This window comes from Hydra vulgaris, chromosome 03, assembly GCF_038396675.1.
Source record: "Hydra vulgaris chromosome 03, alternate assembly HydraT2T_AEP".
In the NCBI taxonomy this organism is placed as follows: Eukaryota; Metazoa; Cnidaria; class Hydrozoa; order Anthoathecata; family Hydridae; genus Hydra; species Hydra vulgaris.
In genome coordinates this window covers 68,530,001-68,553,415 of record NC_088922.1, presented here as the reverse complement: position 1 = coordinate 68,553,415, position 23,415 = coordinate 68,530,001, and the positions used below count along the sequence as shown (strand labels likewise).

Sequence of the window (23,415 nt, the reverse complement as noted above, 5' to 3'; positions counted from 1 at the left end):
AATTGCTGGCTTCTGATGTGATCTACAAGGCAGAGTCACTTTAGACCACATGAACAGAAAGTGGCCGACCTGGCACAAGGTATAACCGCTCCAAAAATGGGTGGTTCGAGATTAACTTATTTGAAGATTGGTGTGATAGTTTGCTACTACCAAAGCTACTAAAAAAGGCAATTTTGCGAAATTCAACACATCTTACCCAACCACTGGATATGTCCTTTTTCAAGCCAATGAGGATGCCGTGGAGAAAAACATTATCAGAATGGAAAGTGGGTCCTGGAAAATGTGCAACCACCTTTAATAAAGACACTTTCCCTTCTCTATTAAGTTGCCTTTATAATCAATTTAAACGAATAGCGCAGAAAATATAATGTTTGGTTTCAGAAATCCGGGATATTTTCTAGCAATCGTCCAGAAGTGTTAAAAACTTTTCCAAAAATGATTGTTTTCCTAAGGAGATTGAATTAGAATGTTTATTCACATGGCTTTTTGAGAAGATCAAGAAGTGTAAATATTCCAACTACGAAGTGCGTGAGAAGAAAGTTGAATGTTCCAGCATGGAAAAGTACAGGGTTAGAAAATGTCATTAAATTGATGCACCAAAAAAAACTAAAGGAACCACCAGTGCTACTCGAAGAGGTAGAAATCTAACTAATAAACAAAATAATGACAGTTCAGATAGTGAAAATTAACAAGCCAACTTAGTTGTAGACGATGTTATTAAAAGTAGCAGAAAACGTAGTAGCAATGAGAATTTATCTGCCAATGACAACATAAGCGAAAGTTCAGATCTGGACAACACGGAAAAGGTAAAACTCAATGTTGGTTAGTACGTGCTAGTAGAATATGATAAAAAGTTATATCTTGGTCATATTGTAAGTGTTTGCATGGAAGAACTATCGGTACCATGGTTTCGACAGTGAAGCCATTAAAAAAATTAATGGAAGTTGCCAAAAAAGCAGAATAACTTATTTTATAGATATTGTTTTCTACATTATCGATAAAATAAAAAGAATATCAATTTCCCGGTACCACTTAACAACAGGTTTTTTTAAAATTATAGAGCTTGAAAATTAATGTACTAGTACTCCTAGTAGTAAGTATACTACAACATCAGTATACCAGATCTTGTTATACTTAAACATTTTTTGTATTATTAATTCATTTAAATTGTTTTGTTAATAGCAGGTTTCTTATTAAAAGTGCAGAGCTGGACAATTATTGCAATAGTACTTCTAGTACTAAGTATGCTCGACAACAGTATAGTAGATCTTATTGTACTTTAACATTATTTGCAGTATTAATTTGTTTAAATTGTTTTTTTTTCGTATAGTATTTTTGTGGCAATCAATAAAAACTGAAAAAACATAAACCCACTTTAACCCAACCTTAACCCCCAAAAAAACGGGACCGAAGTCTATCCAAATATTTTTTCTTACAATCACCATTACATTCATAAGTCTATGAATTAGCAACAACAAGTTTTTTTACAATGACATAAGTATGAGAGAGAACCACAAACATTAAACATATATCAAATTTGGGTCTATGTAGCCCCGTATGACGGTATACAAGTTGTGTAAATTTAAATGTATAATGGTTGTTTTTTGACCAATAGTTTCAATAAATTCAAAAATTTTTGTCGCATATTTGATGATTGTTGGTGCCTTACGCTTCTAAAAATTAAAACTTTTCTAACCTTTTCAGTATATCGAACGTTATTACATATTGTTTAAGTACTAATAACTTTGAGAGATAATAACATTTCTATTTAAGAATTCATATACCATTTGTTAGCATTCTTTGATTTGTCTTTTGATTCAAACAATTATAATAATGGGAGATCAACACTTATGAATATTTAATCTTAAACTACACTAAAAAATCTTTAAACGTACAGAATTTAAAGTTGTTACGTGCAAAGATACGCGGCTAGATAAGAAAAATAATTTACTTTAAATGCAGCTTAAATAATCATACCTGGAATGATTATTTAAGAGATGGAATACATAGACAAGTATTCCATCTCTTCAAACACTCGACCAACAAATAACTTACGTCCATGAGTGTTTTAATAGAACTAAGTATCGATGAGTTAGCCATCTTCAAAAAAGTCACTTGTTGAGTGATTATAAAATATGACCGAGGGTACATTTTAACTTAATGATATGAGATGCTGCAATTGCAACACAATGCAACTTGTATCCTGAGTACAACAATATAAAATCATCAAAAATTTTGCGATAGCCTAACTACATGATTTTTACTGACAATGTTGCAAGCACATCACACCAAAATTTTGTTGCAAGCACATCACTGCAAAATTTATGTGACCATACAGCATAAATACTTTGTCAAGTTCAAAAACATGTTTAGAGTATGATAAAAAAGTGTGACCTGGTATTACATCCAAATAAAGCTGGTTTTGATGACTCTCCTGGCCAAAGTACATACACACAGAAAATGTTTATTAATAATCTTCGTTAACTAAAAAACAAAGCATCAATGATTTTAACTTGTTTCACTTCAGAATACAACTTTTCTTAGAGAAATCCAAACTGCTATTTTGAGAAAAATTGAAACCTTCAACAACTTTATAGTGTCGACTTTTACAATTTTAATTTGAAAAAGAAACTAGTATATTACTAATTAAAGAAAGCAGTGACCTTTAAAAGCCATGATTTAACATGTGTTGAACTATCTTAAGGTAAATTTATTTCAATCAGACCATACATATTCGATGATTTTAAAGATGGGATCTATTTTAAAGATGGGATTTATTGTGGCAATATAAAATGTGGAGGACCAGAAAGTTCAAGTAACGTCAATATTACACAAAAAGCCTTTTCAAATAAAGATTTATTTGCTAAAATTATATAAACAAAACAATAGTTGTATGGTTGCGCATAATCCTAATTTGTATACCAAATGAATTTGAAATAAATATCAGCTAGTTTTAATTACTTTGTCTGAATACTGTAAAGCTTTATTCATGCTTGAAACATTGGAAATAAAGAGTTTATCATTTCCGATTGGTTTTGTGAATTCACTCAATAGATTATTTTTATTCTTCATGAAGAGGCTCAAGAAGCTAGAAATAAAGATTTTAAAAAATATAGAGAACATCATTTTCATCGGAGATCCAAAATGACGACCAATTAAGACTTCATGAAAAGACTTTCATTTACATCTAATGCAGTTATTTCACTTTGTAAAAAAAATATTTTCTCCTGTTTTTGGAACTTTTTATTTATGCTGCGTTCTAGAACTTAGATAAATCTAGATTCTTAAGTTTTGATCAAAGAACTTCGCGTTAGAAAAACTTACGTCAAAAATAACTGTTTTAAGGAAATCTAATTTGATCAGAGATAGAACTCTTTAAAACAGCAATTTAAAATGGGTGATCAAAGAAGACTTTTTTAAAACATTCATTTTGTGACTTAAGTATTTTTATCATTATGACCTTTAACTGTAAAATTGTTTTACATCTTTATTATTAAGTCTTTATACTTTTTACGGTTTGTATAATTAACTATTAATATTATAAATAACACCTTTAAAAATAAGTCTTTATATTTTTTACAGTTTGTATAATTAAATTATAACAACGCTAAACCTTCAAAATAATTTTGCCAAAAAAAAAGCAATTCTGTTCCACTGAGCATCACTTCCAACAAGGTTATATTTTGGTTCCTAACTAAAAAATATATTTTTCCACTGGTGTGCAATCCAATTTTAGTGTGTTTTAACATATGTAGTTTTCTTATTTTAAAAACCAACCTCCCCAAACAACTTCAAACTGAGGATAATGGTTTAATTTTGAAAAGAAAAAGTTTTTGTAAAACTTTTTCTTTTCAAAAAACTTTTTTATAAACATCAAGAAAAAACATCATTATATATAGCAGCCATGGTATAGTGATATTTGCGCTGGGTGAACAATTGGGTGTCCGTGGTTCGAAACCAGCTCCTAGGAGTACTTAAAACCCTAAATAGAAAAAAAACTTAATTTTGATTGATTAATGGATGATTCAGAATTTTTATTTGATAAACTATTTTTAGCTTTTAACACACTTCAAACAAATAAAAAGTGTAAGTCTTGATGATGTTAACGCGAATGTTTTGAAAGCTGTCTTTAATAATATAAATAGGTCTTTGATATACCTTTCTCTATAAATTACAAAATAACAAAATTTGAATACCAATTTAAATTGTTTCAGTCTTTTTTTCGGAATTGTAAACAAAGTTTTATGTATAATTTACGCAGTTAGATGTTATTAATTGTGGTGCCTTCCAGAGCTCAACATTGTGGCATACTTCATGTATAAAAATGATATCAATTTATTCTCCAAGTTCTTAAATTTTATTCGCTTAGTGGAAAATAATCTTTTTCTTTCCGTTAATAATTTTTCTTCTTATAACACTTAACAAATCCCAACAATTTGTTTAAAACAAATTTTCCTTAAATAAAAGTAAAACTGAAAACATTTTGTTGACGGATCCTTAAAAATCTAACATTAAGATATAAACAGTCCATTCAATGAAAGTTTTACATATAGTTTTTGATAAACACTTAAAATGGAAAACCCATATCAAGTTTATAGACATTTTGAACAATATATTTTGAAAAAGTTTATATAAAAAGCTTTTCATTTATCTATAACTATATTAGTCATTGCAGTATTGCTTGGGCAAGCAACAGCTCGGGCAAAATCGTTTGCCTCCATAATAAAAAATGTATAGTAAACAAAAACATGTGAGTCAGAGTGATGTGAGTCAGAGTGATGTGAGTCAGAGTGATGTGAGTCAGAGAGATTTTAATGCATGTAGATATGTATACCCCAAGCTTTTTACAAAGAAAAAAATGCAAAATAAACAGTTAATAAAATTTAGGTTTATGTTTTTGCTACATAATAACATGCTTCCAACTTATTTTCCTGTTTGTTTTACATAAATTAAACAAAGATAATAAACAAGACATAACATTGATAATTTTTATGTTTATCTTGTTTAATAAGTTAAGGACTAATAGTTTTCATCACATAAGATTTTAAATAAATTATATAAAGATTATATAAGGATTATATAAGAATTGTATAAGGATTATATAAGGAAACTAGAAAATGTTTACGGATATTCACGAAGTATTAGTGACAACTTATAAAGCTATAAAACTTTTTTTTTTTTTTGATATTGTTATTGACATTTTGATTTTGCTCTGACATTACCTAATGCGTTAAATCATGTTTAAAACAAGGTCCGAATTATAAAAAAAAGTTAGTATGAAAAATTTTTTTGGCACTCACAAAAGCAATAAAAATGTTATTGTGAAAATTTTAAAAAACTTGAAAAACCAGCGCTAACTAATATATTTTGATTAATTTAGAGTTACTATGAAAAAAATACCCAAAATCAGTGTGTATTGGGACTGGTGTCAGTTGTTGTTGATTTTGTACAGAGCTAGGTACGTGAGCAAAAAATTCAAATTGTTTAAAAAATATACTGTTGTATACCATTGCAAAGAAGATCAATACATTACTTTAAAGGTGAAAAAATGATCAAAATCGAACAATTCCTTCAAACGTTATGACGGTTTAAGTACCAATTTTTCAATATATGGATTTGTTGAAGAAACTGTGGTCAAATAAGGTTTTTTTTAAGCTAAATAGTCATTACTTTTTCAATTCTTAACAATTCTTACCGAAATACAAATATCTTAATATCAAAAGATAGATGTAAGAGTGGGCTACAAATTTATGTTGATCACTAACCACTAGGCGTTTCCAGGGGGATAGAGGGGGAAACATACCGTAGTGGTTTGTTTTCCTTCCCATAAGAAATAGAACACTTTTTTCAGACAAATGTTATTTTTGAAGACATAAGTAAATTAAGTATAAAAAAAAGTTGGTATCAATTTATTTTAAACAACCAAAGTATATGTATGGCGAATGTTAATGATGGAGGTGGGTGTGGTGGTGATGGTTTGATACACCCAAGTATCAAAAATGACTTTTTTTGTAAACATTTTTATCTTTACTGAAATGAATTCAATTATTAAACGATACAAAATTATGTCATACAAAAGTTTACGAACACAAATGGTATTTACCAGGGTGCGCCGAAAAATTTTTTTTCTGATTTTTGACTTGCTATACCGCAAAAACGTTGTCTTTTGGGTACCTAAGGGTAATGCAAAAAAAATAATAATAATATTTTATGTCTGGAACTAGCTCATCGCGTTTGAATAATCGAATAAAATTTCCCTTTGTATAAAATTTGAAATGAAATTGAATAAATTCTTTAACAAATATCTAGAGACAATTTAAGTAGAAAAATGTATTGGAATGGCAAATAAGAAATCTTAAATTTTTTATTAAAAAACTATCTTTTCAACTAAAACGTTTTTGAAGAAATAAATTTTTTTATTTTTCGCTAATTTCTGTAGGTAGTTTAAAATATGATTTGCTTGAAAATTAGGCATTCAGGATCACCTGATTGGATCTTTAACCAAATATCTTTATCTGAGACTCTTCGCAGCAAAGGTAACGGTAAAAGCGTAGTAGTGTTTCAGTCAATCATCTCTGTAAATTTGGTAGCAAGGAAATTCATTTTGGGTGGTTAAAATAAACTGATAAACCTGATAAAGCTGATAAACTTTCTTTGAGAAGCTAGGCTTCTTGGCTTTATAACTTTTCTAAAACCCAATTCCCTAATATGAACCCGTTTGTTGACTATCATTCTTAAAAGCAATTTTTCTGAATGTGCATAAAAAGCGTTTCTCTTATTTACTCGTTCTATTTCTTTTAATATATCATTAGGCAGGAATCTTGACGATTTTATCATTTCAAATACATGTTCTGCTCCATTTGTGAAGTATTTACTTTTTTTATATGAAACCATCCAGGGACATATGATTTTAATAGAAAAGAAACTACGATTTTGTGCTCCTTTGTTGGGGTTTTAAGACTCAAATACAATCATAAAACTCTGTTTGGCTTTTTTCATGCAAAATTGTTCCAGGTTCACGAACAGATAAATCTTCAATATGACTGCCTGATTTAATAGCAGAATTTATATCTAACAAGAACTGCTGATCTTTGCTTAAAATTTTGCGGACAATTTTTGGAATTTTACTATCGACACTGAAATATTTTACCACCGGTAATTTCTCACACTTATTAGGCAGTGCGCAAATCGGACCATTAAACAATTTTGGGCCTGTAGTAGCCCCATCTAAGGTATGAAATAAATGCCGGAATGCCGTTTCATTGAAGTATAAGAGGCAAATTGCCCACTGCAATGGTCTTTTTACATATTTTTCAATTGTGGGAATAACACCGGATTTCTATCCCGTGTTAGAAACAGTGCTATCACATCCGATTACGTCCAGTTCATGAAAAAAAAATCCAGCTTCATTCAAATATGAAATAATGCCACTGGCAATATTTTTACCAGACCCAGAATTGGATGAAACATGACCAACGTACACAAAAACGTACATGTAAAATTGAGTCATGTTCCTTTTTTTTATGGTTTGTCGAAACCGTTTTAATTTAAGTTTTTCAACCACTATAGTTTTGTCCTTCCTGTCATCAAAACACCGTCCTTTCAATGGGTTATATTTTTCCTTGCTCTGCATTTGAAGTTGTAAACGATCATCCACTTTTGCTCTTCTAATTTTATATTTGTCATTAACAAGACTGATTATAATTGGTTACGATACAAAAATCTTGCAAAACACTTAAGGCAATAGCTGCCGTTGCTCCGCCTGATAATCCATAGCGATCGCTAGAGCAGTATTTTTCATTGTGATGCATATATGCCATGATGGCTAAATTAGCTTCTTTTTCACACAGATAATTGAAATAACTCGCATTCACAAGTTTCAGTAACCACTTTGCATTTGCAGTCTAATGTTATTTTACATTTACACGCCAAGACATCAAAAATAAAAATTTTTTTAATCTTTAACTCCCTTTTTGAACTTTCCTTTTTCTTTATCACCCTTGAAGGATTTCAAAAGATTGCGGTAAATGTCATGGTATCCGTTTATTAATTGAACCTGTCATTTCGAAAAGGGCACAAGTCCATTTACTAAAACTTTTCAAGCTCAACAAAAATATGATTTTTATTAAAATAATGTCTAGGTTGCGAAAGAAATCAAATATAGAAGTAGGTAAATAAAGAACGTATATAACTTATGTATTTATCATTTTTTATAAAAAAAAAAATCATACAGAAATTTTTAATTCAAACTTATAAACTGACTGCTAAAATTTTTGGACTCATGTCCTTTTTGAAATGACAGGTTCAATTGGACAACTCTGTAAATCGTTACTGTGGGTATTGAAGCTTTATCAAACACTGATTTAACTTGTTTTGCGACACAATTTGAAAAATAAGAAAACTTAACTGACTTGTTTGATTTCAAGGGTAGTTTGTAATTTTCACAAAAACAACATTTCAGAACTTCTTCATAAGTTGGAAGTTTAATTACAGATAATTCTATTGGATGATCAAAAATCGGGCAGTTTAATTCGCTACGAGTAATTTTTTTAAAAACAGTCATGACAGATGGGTTAATATTATCAAAACAAAATTGTATCAAAACAAGTTGTTGCGGCGAGAAACACACCAATTTTTGGAATACTCTAATGTGACTTTATTATGAAAATGATAAAAAGCGAGTATTTATTTAAATATTCAAGTAGGATGCGCTAGGTCAAGATGCAAAATTTTTGTATTATTTTTTTTTTTTTGCATTTTCCTTAGAAATCCTTGAGGCATGTTTTTTGCGGTATAGCGAATCAAAAATCAGAAGAAAAAAAATTTTCGGCCCGCCCTAGTATTTACATTGACTTATGAGAGGGGCGTAAGCCCCCCCCCCCTTCCTTTCCTCCCTTATAAAAAAAGAAAAGATAAAATAACACAACTACTGTTTTCTAAAGTCCTACAACAAAATTTTTTTTTTGTTAATAAAGATTTTATAAATTTGTACTGGACAATCACAAAATATGTAAAGCGAATTTAGAACTCATTGTAAATGTGTTGATGTTTTAACCTTAAAATCAAAAGAACAATATTGAAAACCTTCATCTCTATCATTATTTTCCATTTTTTAATGAAAATTTTATTTGATTTAAATCAAATATAAAAAACGTTTAATTAACCCTTTATTCTCCCGCGATCATTTCGGGCGAATGAAAATTAGGTACCAAGTGCGACAAAGAATAGGCACCCTGCTACAAAAAAACTTTCAATGAAATTTAGCAGGTGCATAGATAAATGAAAAACTAAAAATAAAGAATATTAAAGAAAAAAAAAGTATATCTTTTGAACATAAATTTCATGCAAAATGTACAACAAAGTTTTAAAAAAACTTAATAATAAAGCCATTTAGTAAACTAATAAACCTAATAGTAACAAAGTTTAACTATTCTAGTTTATAAAAGTAATCTCTGTTGATATCAAATTCTAAAAATTTGTCCAACTAAACACGTCTTTCCTACGCTAGTTAAAAAAAAAAGTCTGAATAACGTGGCACAGTTTTTTAGCACAAAACTTGGTTCAGTAAAACGCGAATTCCAGAGGGTGTGTCTAGAGGGGTGTATCTCGAGGGGTGTATCTCGAGGGTGTATCTCGAGTGGTGTATCTAGAGGGTATCCTGCGATGTTTACGATTCACTAATAATATTTTAATGACTTGTATGAAAATCTTTTTGAGAACTTAAAAATAAAATTAAAATTATAGTATACCAGTATATATGTAGAGAGATATATATAAGTAAAATGTCTGCGGCTTCAATATTATGAAGAATTTAAGCAAAGCAATCAAAAAATAGCTTTTCCTAAATATGACACGTATTTCAAGATGGATTTTTTATAATAAACGGACCCTAAAGAACCCTTTTAATCAAACGTTTTAGAATGGTTTTTAGACCATTAAAAACTATAGACACAGCATTAGGTCTTAGGTATATAACTGACCAGGTTCTCCGGCAGACGCAGCATTAGGTCTTAGCTATATAACTGACCAGGTTCTCCGGCAGATGACAAATAAAGATTGCATGAACGCTTGGTAAAAGGAATTCTCTCAGTTCTGTCGATACATAACTTTAAATTTTAATTGTTCTAATAAAACCTTAATTATTTGCAAAAAGGCTTAATCACTTGAATAAAGCTTTAATAATAACTTGAATAAAGCTTTAATTATAATTTAAATTTAATTATATAAAACGAGTCTATCAAATGTAGTTGAAAAATTTAACTAAGTGCATTTAGTAGTTTTTAAAATAGAAGTTAATTTTTATTTTCAGTTAATAACTCATAGGTATTAAAAGCTAAAAAAAAAAAGCATTAGTCTTACAAGGTAAAACTCCATAATAATCATAAAGAAAGAATTATTAAAAAATTCTCCTGTTATAAAGAAAAGTCCTTACTTTTAAAGAGTTTCAGAAATAAAAGCTTTTATTACAATAAAAACAAAGTTAAGAATATATCTATCTCTCTACCTCTCTAATGGAAACAATGTTACCAGATGTTGAGTTATAGTATCGTTAATTTTACGCCTACCAAAATAATTTCAAATAACGCTCCTTACTTTCTCGTCCTCCATTTTGAAGCGTTTTCATATAACTTTACAACTTGCAACTTTTTGTATCATTTTAATACAATTTTACAACAACTTTTTAAATATCGAACTTTAGGTTCGAAGTTCAAATTATATTTGGTATATGAAACACATTCGATTCGAGTTCGATTATTAAAAAAACTTGAACTCGAACTCAAAACTTTGAGTTTTGCAAACTAAAATATAGATATTCAACACCGGGGACTAAAGCCTTTGACATCTTTTTGTTTTTGTTTGTTTTGTTTTTCTAACGTCAGAGTTCGTTCCACCGTAAATTTAATTATGTAATTTTTAAACGGTTTTTAAGTGACGAAATATGCAATGGCTGATGATTGTTAAAAGGCATGAAACTCAGAGTTCCATCAAAAGTTGTATTTATTAATTTTTTATAAATATATATATATATATATATATATATATATATATATATATCTATATATATATATATATATATATATATATACAAATGTTTCAAATGCTGGATCTTCTTGACTCAAGGCGTAGGTTTTGCTTGAGTCTCTATTTTTAAAACTAAGCAACATATTCTTTTATCTGCTAATGATAGTAATGTTTTGAAACTCAGTTTTATGGTTTTGAGGCCGGCTCATAGTCAGGTTATCCAACTCTATGGTAGCTTTCAGAGAGACCAATTTCATCAACAGCTGTAAAACATCAGAGTACTAACATGTTGCGCATGAATGGTGTCCCTGTTCGTATTTTTTGTATGCATTATCGAGGTCACATTTGGAGCCCTTTGGTACGGCTTAGGGTTTATTAATAGTAACGAGGCAATTGCTTGGGCCATTAAATAGTGTACTTATTACTGTTTGGGCTTTGAGTCGAATTCTTTACCAGATTTAAAAATGTCTAATGTACCAAAAACTGTAAAACACAAAAAACCATCGTCATCACCAAGTTCTCTAAATCATTTACTAATATTCGTAGTCTTCGAAGAAGCTTTGCTTCTTTTAAGTCTTATCTCTTGCATAGTTTATCGGATCTACTTGATCTTTGTAAGACTAATTTGAGTTCGGCTGTCTTATCTTGCGTTCTTAGAGTTGATGGTTATCTTCCATTAATTCATAAAGACTACAATAGTTACATGCTTGGCCTGGGCATTTACATTCATAAGAATTTACCAATTTGTCCAGAAACTATATTTGAATCCATAGACTATTCTTTTATACGCCTTTGTTTAGTACCACTTCTCTCTATTGCCTTTCTCTATGTTCTATATTGTTCTCCTTTATCTCAAGACCTCACTCTTTTTGATATTAATTCTAATATTCAACCATTATGTTGTTGGTAACTTTAATGCTCATCACACTAAATGACTAGGCTCTATTGTCAGTGAGTCTGCAGACATTTAGGTTTACAACTTTTGTCTTTCTCAATAATCTAACTCAAATAGTCAACTTTCTAACAGCTTCCCAGACAGTCCGAATCATTTACCTTCTATACTCGACTTAAGTCTTGCTTCTGATCTAAGTCAGTGCTCAGTTTCTCCACATTTACCCTTAAGTGATCATGGTTTGATCTCTCCAAAACTATTACCTTATTATTCTTTGTCATCAGAATCACCCTATCATTGTACCTCTTACAACTATATTAAAGGTGACTAAAACTCTTTCCTAATTTTTTTACATAGCTTATTTTATTTTCCTAATTATTTTACATAACTTCGTGGATTAAGGCTGGCATGGAAACTTTTGTTCCTTCTCGACGATTCCAAGTTTAACCTCATTCTTCTCCATTATATTCCTCACGTTGTGCTGCTGAAACTCCCAATTAAAACCATTACTTCTTTATCTACCAGCAAAACAATTCTGCAGAAAACACACGTGTGTTTACTATTGCTAGAAACCGTTGTAAAAAAAAATTTTTCAACGCCAAAGCTCACTTTTCTGAGGCCATAAAATCTTAAATTCCATCTCAAAAATTAGTCTTTTTCCTATCACAAGCATGTTTATGAGTCTTTGATTAACAACCACTTAAACTCTAATTTTGAATCTAACTACTTTCTTTCTGATCATTAATATAGATTTTGATCTTCTCATTTTACAGTTGATTTGCTAGCAGTAATAATTTATAGGTTTTATTGTGCATTAGAAAGATGTTGAGAGGCTAAGGCTCTTGACATTCCTAAAGCTCTTGATAAAGTTTGGCATGCTCTTCTCTATAAGCTTTTTTTTTTACGGCGTATCAGGTATGATCTTTAAGATTTTTGAACCCTTCCTTACAACCGTAGTATAAAAGTTGTCCTCAATGGGCAACACTCATTTTTTATTTCCTGTAACTTCAGGGTTCAGGGTTCAGGATTCAGGGTTTTATTTCCTGTAACTCAAAGTTTTATCCTTGATCCTATCCTTTTAATTTAAATTGACAATATTCCAGAAATATTCATCTCTAAGGAGACATTGTTCGCTGATGATACTATCCTTTACTCTTATCTTGATAAGAAGCCAACTCTCTTTGATTGCTCGAAGGAAAAATTTGAGCTTGAAAAAGATCTTGTTTTTGCTACAGCATCGGGCTCTCAGTGGCTGGTGAAATTAAACTCAGATGGAGACTCAATTTTTTTCATTTAATTTAGATCTTTAATCAATTATGAACTGTCATGAAATCGATGAGTTATTTATCGTTCATCTTTTAAGGTTAAATCTTACTTCCAATATTTCTTGGAAACCATATATGAAATTTATTGCAAAAAAAACACCTGCTAGGGTTGCATCTCATTATCGTGCTCGCTTTTTTACTCCGGATTTTGTTCTTTATTTCTGAATATCTCAAATCCGTCCTAGTATGGAAAACTGCTGCCATATCTGAGTTGGATCTTCCAATGATGCCCTTTCTCATTAAGACAGGATGCGAAAATGCGATGTAAACATAGTTAGACCTGCTCTTGCAGAAAACCTCTAACCTTTATTACATCGTCGTAATGTTGTTTCTGTTTCTCTTTTCAATAAACACTATATTGTTTACTAAAATTTATTTTTGTATTACTCGTCATTTAATTAAATCTCATCCTTGTACTGTGCTGTTCCTAAGTGCACTAACAAATCTTTTTTGTCCGTTTTTTTTGCTCGAACAGCAGTTCTTTGTAATTTGCTTCTTTTATTTTCTTTTCCTGATTCATATAATAAGTAACACTTTAAGTCATATCTCAACTGTTATCTTGCTCTATAAGTTTCATCTTTTCTCTTCAAGTAACTTCCAACTTTAATAGTTGTTGCATGCAGTCTTGTTGGAAGTGAAAATATTGAAAAAAAAATGTTAAGGCATCATTTTTAATAGTTTAAATTCAGATAGGTAACTAAAATCAATAAGTAAAAAGTAGACAAACGGTTTTGCCACATTAGCGGGGAGAAATTGCGTTACCTGCCTCCCCCAACCTTTAATTCCCCTACCCGCACCATTTGATTTCTTTAATAGCTGGAAAGGGTTGTATTTAAGAAAACATCATTTATAAAAAATCCTGCATCCGCACCTAAATTCTGATTATAAAATATATTTAAATTTAATAGTATCAAAGTTAATGCTTGGGTTTAACTTAACTATTTATTTATAAATTTTATTTTTAAACATACATATGTTTTCTGCGTTTACAGCTTCTGATGTCAGATTGTACAAGATAATAACTTTGTTTGATGAATCGTTTTTAGATATTTTAAAAACTACACCAAACTATGTTTACTTCATTAACATAGATTGGTGTAGCAACCAAACTAATCCAATCTCGTAAAGAATTAAAATTAAAGAATCTTAACTTATTGAGATCTGTTTGTGAGAAATGAAGAGTTCCACTCTAAAAGGTTGCCACGCATTCAGTATAATAAAAGTTTAAATAATAGTTTTGAATGAGATATTGAATTAAAAGTCCTTTAGGAAGTCAATATATTGCATCTGTTATCAAATATTCGTCAAGGGCGGTGCTCAAATCGTTAGTAGATTCAAAAGATTTATGCACGTAGAACGTTTATTGAGGAAACCGTCCTGACTAGGAATTACTTTGTTATAACAGTTTAGATACTGAAAAATATATGAGTTAATGACTCTTTCCATGGTTTACCAACAAGTACAAGTAAACAAGATTGATCAAAAGTTGTTAGGATCCGAAGTAGCACCTTTTTTACAAATTGGAGAGACGAAAGCTTGGCGTCATTGATTTAATTTAAAACTAGCCTCAAAACATATAAAGAAAAAAAAGCGCAATTATAAATAGTGTTTGAAAAAATGATATCGTTTGTATCGTAACCAAATATCGTTTTTAAAGTAACCAAATATGCAACCTTTTATAAAGTAACCAAATATGTAACATATCGTAACCAATATCGTTTATAAAGTAACCAAATTTTAATAAATAAAGTAAATATACTAACGTAAATTTTTAAATTTGTTACTCGCTAAATTTTTTTTATTACAAAGACGCAATTAGAAATTAATGAAATAAAAATTTAAAAATAGTTATTATTGTAACTAAAAAAATATATTAATTCATTTATACTAAAGTAGAGAAAAAAAAGAAATATTTAAAAATGTAATATTAAATTTAATTATTTAATGTAAAAAAAATTAATATAGTATAAGCATTCCATAATAGCATTTCAACCTTTAACATTAAAATAACTTGATTTGCGGTAAATAATAATATTGATTTTGTTTAGAAAAATAAATGTCTTCAAAAAATTAAAAATATAAGGAGAACTTTAAGACGTTCATTTCAAACTTGGTGTTAAGAATTTTTTATTTAAAACGAGGCCTGAATCTACAATATCTACAAAATAAAAACAATGTAAAAAACTTGTGCATTTCACATTCGTATTTATAACGCATCTTAAAAGGCTTTTGGCAGTTAATATTTATAATCAGATGGTTGTCAAATGCGATACTCCAATAGATTCTAAAAGACTTGTGCACATAGAATATATCTAGAGAAAACCATGCTGACTAGGTCATTGTCTTCATCTCTGAATTGATTTATGCTTTACAAACTCATATTTTATATATGAAAATGAATTTCAAAAAATTTTAAAAAGATTACCTTGTTTACATGTCTTGCCATCAGGTTGCAGCACTCCGGAATAGCAAGAGCATTCCGCTTTGCCTAAAATTTCTTTACATATTTGATCACATCCGCCACGATTGATTGAGCATGGACCGCTAAAATCTTAATTCAAACGCACAAAGATAAATTAAATTAAATCAATATTTGTAATACTTTAAGTTTTACCAGCCTTACTTAAATTGGATTTCAATTAATGCATTAGCATTACTGGTTAAATAATTGTCAAATTTGTTTACATTTTGAGTGATCTAAAAAATATGACGCCAATACGTCTAAGTATATGAAAAGTTTATTTTGCAACAAAATATAGATAAGCTTCTTGCTGTGCAGATTTCTAAATTCTATTATGAAAACCATGCTAACTATCTTAATATCTATATATAATAATTATCTTTAATATTATGTCTAATGATAAACTTACTGAAGAAGAATTATTAGTCGCGGTTTCTTTAATCAAGCCCAAAAAAAGTATAGGAGTTGAAAATATACGTAATAGCATCATTATCAATTCAATAAAACTTATTACAATCCTGCTCTTCTATATATCTAATTTATATTTAAAAAAAGGAGTTTTTCCAAAAAGTTGTCCCATTTTAAAATAAGGTGATCCTTATGAGGTTACTAATTATCGGCCGATCTCAATTCTTACATGATTTTCAAAAATTCTAGAACAAATCATGCATAATAGACTCAAATCTTTCTTAAACAAAAATAATACTTTGTACAATAAACAATTTGGTTTTAAATCTGGTCATTTTACCGATCACGCAATCTTACATCTTGTACATGATGTATTTTAAGGGCTTAATGAAAAAAGTATACTTTAGGTGTTTTTATAGATCTAAGCAAAGCTTTTGATACAGTTGATCATATAATCCTTTATCCAAACTCGAAATCTACGGTATAAGAAATTCAAACATGGCTTGGTTTTAAAGTTACTTGCTTAACAGGAAGCAATATATTTCATACAAAGTTAGAAAAACGGATAATATGGCAATCACATGCGGTGTTCCTAAGAGTTCAATATTTGGACCCCTCTTATTTCTAGTTTATATTAATGATTTAAATAGTTTTTCTAATATCTTAAACTCAATTTTATTTGCCGATGATACTAACTTGTTTTATTCCAATGAAGATATTAATATTTTATTTTTAACAGTAAACAAAGAGCTTGATAAACTAAGCCAATCGTTTAAATCCAATAAACTATCCGTAAACATTAATAAAACTAAGTGCACATTATTCCATCATGCTTCTAAAAAAAAGTATTCCATGGAAACTACAGAATCTTTTTATTGATAATAATTTAATAAAGAGGAAACATAGTTAAATTTCTTGGGCGTAATTCTAGATGAAAATAGTAACTGGAGAGAATATATAAATGTAATTGAGAATAAAATATTGGTATACTGTATAAAGCTAAACAGTTTTTAAACCAATTTTGTTTGAAATACATATACTTTTCATTTAAACATTCTTACGTAAACTATGCAAATATTGCTTGGTGCAGCACCTAAGTTTCAAAATAAATTAACTTCTCTGCAAATAAAAATATGCTATTAGGATTATTGCAAATGAAGGTCGACTCCCCCATACAAAAATACTTTTTAGTAAACTCAATATATTAAATGTTTTCAAAATAAATCTTTATCAAATTCTTATATTTATGTTTAAACTTGATAAAAAAATGGCACCGCCTTTATTTTACTCAATATTAAAATAATAATAATAATATATACAGCACAAGATTCTCAAAAAATAACTTTAGTCCATCCAAAACCTATTATTCAGCCACTAAATACTCAATCACATATTGAGGACCTAAATTATGAAATACACCTTTAAATGACAATCTTAAAACACTCTCTTCGCTTAACCAATTTAAAACAAAACATATGCAAGTTCTTTTACTAAACGACAATTAAATTTCTTCTAAGGCGTTAAATAAGAGTACTCTAATGATTTAATTTATTAAGTTTATAAATACACGTATAAAAAAAAAAATCTATTGTATACTTTTACACAATTTAATTTTATCATTTGTTTATTACCGAGGATGTAAAAAAAGTTTATACTATATATTTTTAAAAGCTTATGAAAAAAATACCCCTAATGGTCTGGCATGTATTTACATGTGAGTGTGTGCATTCACTTCTTATCTTTTTGTTTTTGTAATCAATATGTTTGTTTATTTTTTTGGTTTTTTTGGTTTTGATTTTTTATTTTGAACATTTAACATTATATTTTGCTGTTTAATAAATATAATAGTTTCCAAAAATTTACAATTAAGTTAAGGGCCGGAGCAAGAAGAAGGCATAGATTTGCCTTATTGCCGAGCACCGTGTTACAATTTATAATTTTTACAAAATTGTTTCAAGAATATATAGTATAAAAAAAAATTTAATGAATGTTTACAAAAAATATATAAAAAATAAAGTAAGACACGTTTAATACATAATATCATAAATAGATTGGGTAAAAGTAAAAGTGAATTTATAATAACTTTATTTATATATATATATATATATATATATATATATATATATATATATATATATATATATATATATATATATATATATATATATATATACACAAAAAATAAAAAGCGAGAAAATGTGATTTTTGATAAAGTTAATTATCAAAAAATTTAAACCTTTTATTAATGATTACAATGAACAATTACCTTGTTTTTCAGTTTTTAAATTATATATCTGATCTATTTTTAAAAGAAAGACTTAAAATAATATAAATCAAAATCTGTGTTTAAGAAAAGCTGTTTTGAATCAGTTTTGAACTGATGTAAAGATTTTTTTTTTCCAGAAACAATGTTTGGGAATCTTTTCCACAAAAGTGGTCCGCCATTCTGAATTGAATAAGAACTTTGTTTAGCTTAAGATTTTGGTATAACAAAGTTGTTTGCGGAAAATCTTGTAGCATATTTATAGTGTATTTCTTTGAAATAAGTTTCAAATATTTTGGGGGACAGTCCATATTTTATTTAATACATGAACTGAAGAACAAGATGGATATTAAGTTTGAAACATTCAGGGCACCAATTATACGTAAAAGAGGTTCACAAGGAATTGCTCTACCAGGTCCAGATATTATTCTAACAGCATGTTTTTGCTTGCTATAAAGTTTTTTTAGCTTAGTGAGATTAATACGTGCCTACATGATGTTGTCGTATGTTAAGTAAATTTGTATGAAGGAAAAATATAAACTTTTTAAGGACTTAAAATATAAAAGTGGCTTAACTGTCGATCCTGCCAATGTTTTTTGAGATTTTTTTTTTTTGTAGAACTTATATGAACTTTCAAAGATATTTTCATCAAAGTTCACACCTAAAAAATTTACAGATATTTGCCTTTTGATGTTAGTTTTATTCATCAAAAGATTGGGAAGAAGAAGTGGTATTTATTGTGTTTTGCTTGGTTTGTGGAAAAGAGAAAATTTAGTTTGTTGAACATTCAAAGACAATTTGTTGCATATAAACCATTCATTTACTTTATTTAATTCTTTATTTACTACTGTATAAAGTGTTTCATTATTTTTGTAAGAATAAAAAAGATTCGATTCATTTGCGAATAAAATAAAATTTAATAGGTTTGATGTTGAAGACAAATCATTTATGTATAGTAGAAAAAAGTAAAGGTCCAAAAACCTTGTGGGACTCCGGGATTTGCAGTTTTTTTTTAGTCGTTTCTGAATTTTCAAATTGTACATACTGTTTTCTGTTTGAAAGGTAATTTTTGAACCAGAGTAAGTTTGTCTCCTTTATTCTGTAATATTCCAGTTTTTTTATTAGAATCGAATGATTCACCGTATCAAAAGCTTTCGACAAATCAATGAAAACTCCTAACGTAAAACAGTCTTCTGTAAGAGCGTTAGATGAGTGATTAACTGACTCTACCATTGCGTGATCTGTTGAATGTTGTTTTTTGAAGCCAAATTGCTTACTTTATAATATGTTGCTTTCAGTTAAATGATTATACAGCCTATTGTACACTATATGTTCAAGCAATTTCGAGAAACAAGATAAAACAGATATAGGCCTGTAATTAGAAGGTTCTGACTCATCTTCAGACTTAAATACTAGAATTACTCTAGCAATTTTTAAATTATTCGGAACTTTACCTTATTTAAATGAATGATTGAAGATATGAAATAAAGATGGTTTAATTATATCATAGACTAATTTTAATATATTAACGCTAACTTTATCCAATCCTGCACTTTTGTTACTTTTTAACCTTAGTAATGCAGTTGCAACTCACGTATATCTAGCTTTGACTCATTCATTTTTTTATTAGATTTGTTACATAAGAATCAAATGTTGAAGAAGTTAAATGAATTCTTTGTGCTAAATTAGAGCTAACATTAATGAAGAAATTGTTAAATTTTTCAACTATTAGTGCGTGATTCACCGTCAATTAAAAGTTTTTTTTGGCAGAGCGTTATTTTTATATTTGTTTTGTTCAATTATTTCTTTAATAGCATTCCATGTTTGTTGAGTATTTCCATTTGCATTTTCTAGAAATTTCAAATAATATAATTTTTTATAATATTTTTTGATTTTTTCAAATATGTTTTTTTTAGTTTTTATATTTTGGCTTCGTTTGAATATGTTTTTTTTTTTAAGAAAGTTTTTTTTTTTCTTGATGGTTTTAGTAAGCCTTTTGTTATCCAAAGCAACAGAATTGATTTTGAATTTATATAAAACTTTTTTACAGGAAACGCTTTATTGTATTGTTTACAAAATTGCGCTAGGAAAAGTTCATGAGCATTGTTAGCGTCTCGTGATTGGAGAACAAACTCCCAATTGACGAAGTTAATTAGAAGGTTGCGAAATTGTTGTATGGAGTTTCCATTGATCTGTCGCATGTAAATAAAGTGCCTTGTGGAAATAATATCAGGGGTTATGCTTTCTGTTATTTAAAATGTGGGATAATGGTCTGTCCATTTAGTCTTTATTATACCTGTACTAAGGCAGCTATCAGAAAAATTATTAGTAATTATGTTATCTAGTAGGGTAGAGGAAATTTTTGTGATTCTTGTTGGCTTAGTTATTGTTGGAATGAGGTCATTTTGTATAAGATAATTTACAAAATATTCACCGACTAAGTAAACATGCTTTTCTTTAACTGTTGTTAAAAAAGTACATAAAAAAACTTTAAAATTTTTTAAATTACCGGCTAGTTCTCGATAAATAACATTAACAATTATGTTTTTAGAATTTTGGTTGAATATTTCAATGCACAATGACTCGCAATCTTTTTCATTCACACTGAGGTCATTGCGTGGTATAAAATTAATTGAGTCAAGAATAAAAATGCATACACCTCCACCGGTACAGAAGTTTCGTGATTGATGAATTGATGCGTAATTTGACAATTCAAATTGAAAACTATGCTCGTCATATTTACACCAGGTTACAGTAAAACAGATTATTTTAACATCATGATTTAAACTTCTAATGCACGAAGCATTAGAAGTTTAAAATCTTCAAAATTTTTGTTTAGGCTTCAAATATTAATGTTTAAGATTGAAAATGTGTTTTTATTTGTTGAAGATAGAAATTAGATTCAGAAATTGAATAGTATTTGCTTTCTAACGATTTTAGGTTAAAATAATTAGTGACATCAATATCACAAAGTGTGACATTTTCATCACAAAGTTTAATTAATAAATTCATCCACTCTAAAATATTAAATTATGATTAGGGAAAAATTAGTTAAAAAATAAATGAATACTTATATAGATTCAGTGGAAACAGCGTCTCGTTTCTTCGCAGTCCAATCACGAGTGACTAGTTTGTCGTATAATATGATCTCAAATTTGCTGGATTCCCTTTCTTTTTTCATTCGTTCTCTTACAGCCTTCTTTATTTCTGTAGTCTCAGTACTAAAATCTTCATTTATAAAGACGTTTTTTCCTTTGAGTTTAGACAATTTTTTAAGTGTTTCAGTTTTGTCTTTATAATTTAATAACTTTAGGACTATCGTTCTGTGTTTATTGACATCTCTCGGTCCAGATCGATGTGCTCTTTTGATTTTTATATTTTCAATGTCAAGGAATTCCTCTAATAGTTTATGCCCTCTTAATGTCAGATTTATTTTCGCTTTCTTTTATCCCGTCAACTCTCAAGTTGTTCCTACGTGAACGATCTTCCATCACCCTTAGTTTGTTCCTGATTTTTAATATTTTACTTTTATCTTTAACTTCAATGTTAATTTTTTTCGTTTTCTGTTCCACTGTTTCAAACTTTGACGCCATTATTTCATCTTGCGCAGAAAAAATTTCTTAATCTCATTGAATTCGGTTTCTATTAATACTACCTTTAGACGTGTTGCGTTCAAATCATTTGCAATATCAATAGTTTTTGTTATGTTTTTAATTTTTTTTTCAAGTTTATCAAGTCTCTCCGTTTAAATTTTCATGTTCGCAGAAGTAATAATAGCAAAGTTTTTTTCTTGGTCTTTTAAAAGTTGCTCTGTTTTCTCCAAAATAATTTTACTTTGATTTTCTAGCATACCAGCTACCATTTTCTCAATATTTTTGATTGATAATAATTTATCCATTATCTTATTTTATTATTTAAAGTGTATAAATTTTTTCTTCAAAGTTTTTCACTTTTTATTACGCTGCAGAAACATGTGCGTTCCGTGTTCAAGAAGTAAGTTCATAAAATATTTTAAAAAATTTAATTAATATTTAAAAGATTTTGTATTATCTTACACGATTTTTAAAAGTTATGCTATGTATTGAATATATATCGGGGCTTAGTGATTAGACAACTATAGTCTTCTTTTTGCTCCTGTCATGTAAATTTTTATTTATTTATTTTGTTATTGCAATTATTGTCAAACGGTGATATATATTTAAAACGTATAATAATAATAAAATAAAATAAAAAAAATCTATGACTTTCTAAATTCTATTATGAAAACCATGCTGACATTTTCTTTATCTCCGATTTGGTTTGTACTACACAAACTCATATTTTATATATCAAAAAAAAATTTAAAATTTTTTGAAGGGATTACTTTGTTTACGTGTCTTGCCATAAAGTTGCAACTCTCCGAAATAACAAAAACATACCGCTTTGTCTAAAAATCCTTCAAATATTTGATCACATCCACCACGATTGATTGATCATGAATTGTAATTTAAATTCACACGCACACAAATAAATTAACTTAAATAAATCTTTGTAATATTTTAATTTTTGATGATAATGGATAATAACCTTTTGTTTTTTGAGCTGAATTTTACTTGGTCACCGTCTTTGAATATCTTGTTTACTTTAGTTTCCTCTGCTTTTCATTTAGCATTCACACCTGGAAAACAATACGCTGGTTTTCTCTTTTGTTAAGAATGCCAAATCAATCAAACAATGTGAGGAGACGGCTGGTCTTTTAATTGTTTTGTGTATGTGTTTAACTATATTATTCTGATGAGTTGCTGGACTTAGTGAGTTTTATTCAAGTTTTAGACCAAAATCGTTTACTTCAACTTCATTTCATGGAAAATAACGGTGGTTTAAATTGTGGGGGCCACATAAAGGCCATAGCAGATTTGAGTAATAAAAAATAACTTTACACAGTTACTATTTTCTGTTTTATTAACCTATATTGCCAATATAGAATTAAAGGAAAGTTTTCTTTAAATCCATAAAGATCAAATTGTTTACATTGTTAATTTTTCTCAAATTTTTTTACAAACTT

The 23,415-nt window shown here is 28.6% G+C and overlaps 1 protein-coding gene across 4 annotated transcripts in view; it reads right to left on the bottom strand.

The window, feature by feature from the left end:
• Positions 1 to 23,415, bottom strand: part of LOC136078365 (matrilin-2-like) — a 102,443-nt gene that overhangs the window by 55,169 nt on the left and 23,859 nt on the right. For 3 of the 4 annotated variants that reach the window (XM_065794084.1, XM_065794085.1, XM_065794087.1), the window contains exon 3: positions 15,665 to 15,790. The exons of the other annotated variant lie outside the window; for it this stretch is intronic. In XM_065794084.1, coding sequence (XP_065650156.1) covers positions 15,665 to 15,790 — 126 coding nt within the window. The remainder of the gene's footprint in view (positions 1 to 15,664; positions 15,791 to 23,415) is intronic. 4 annotated transcript variants of the gene reach the window in all.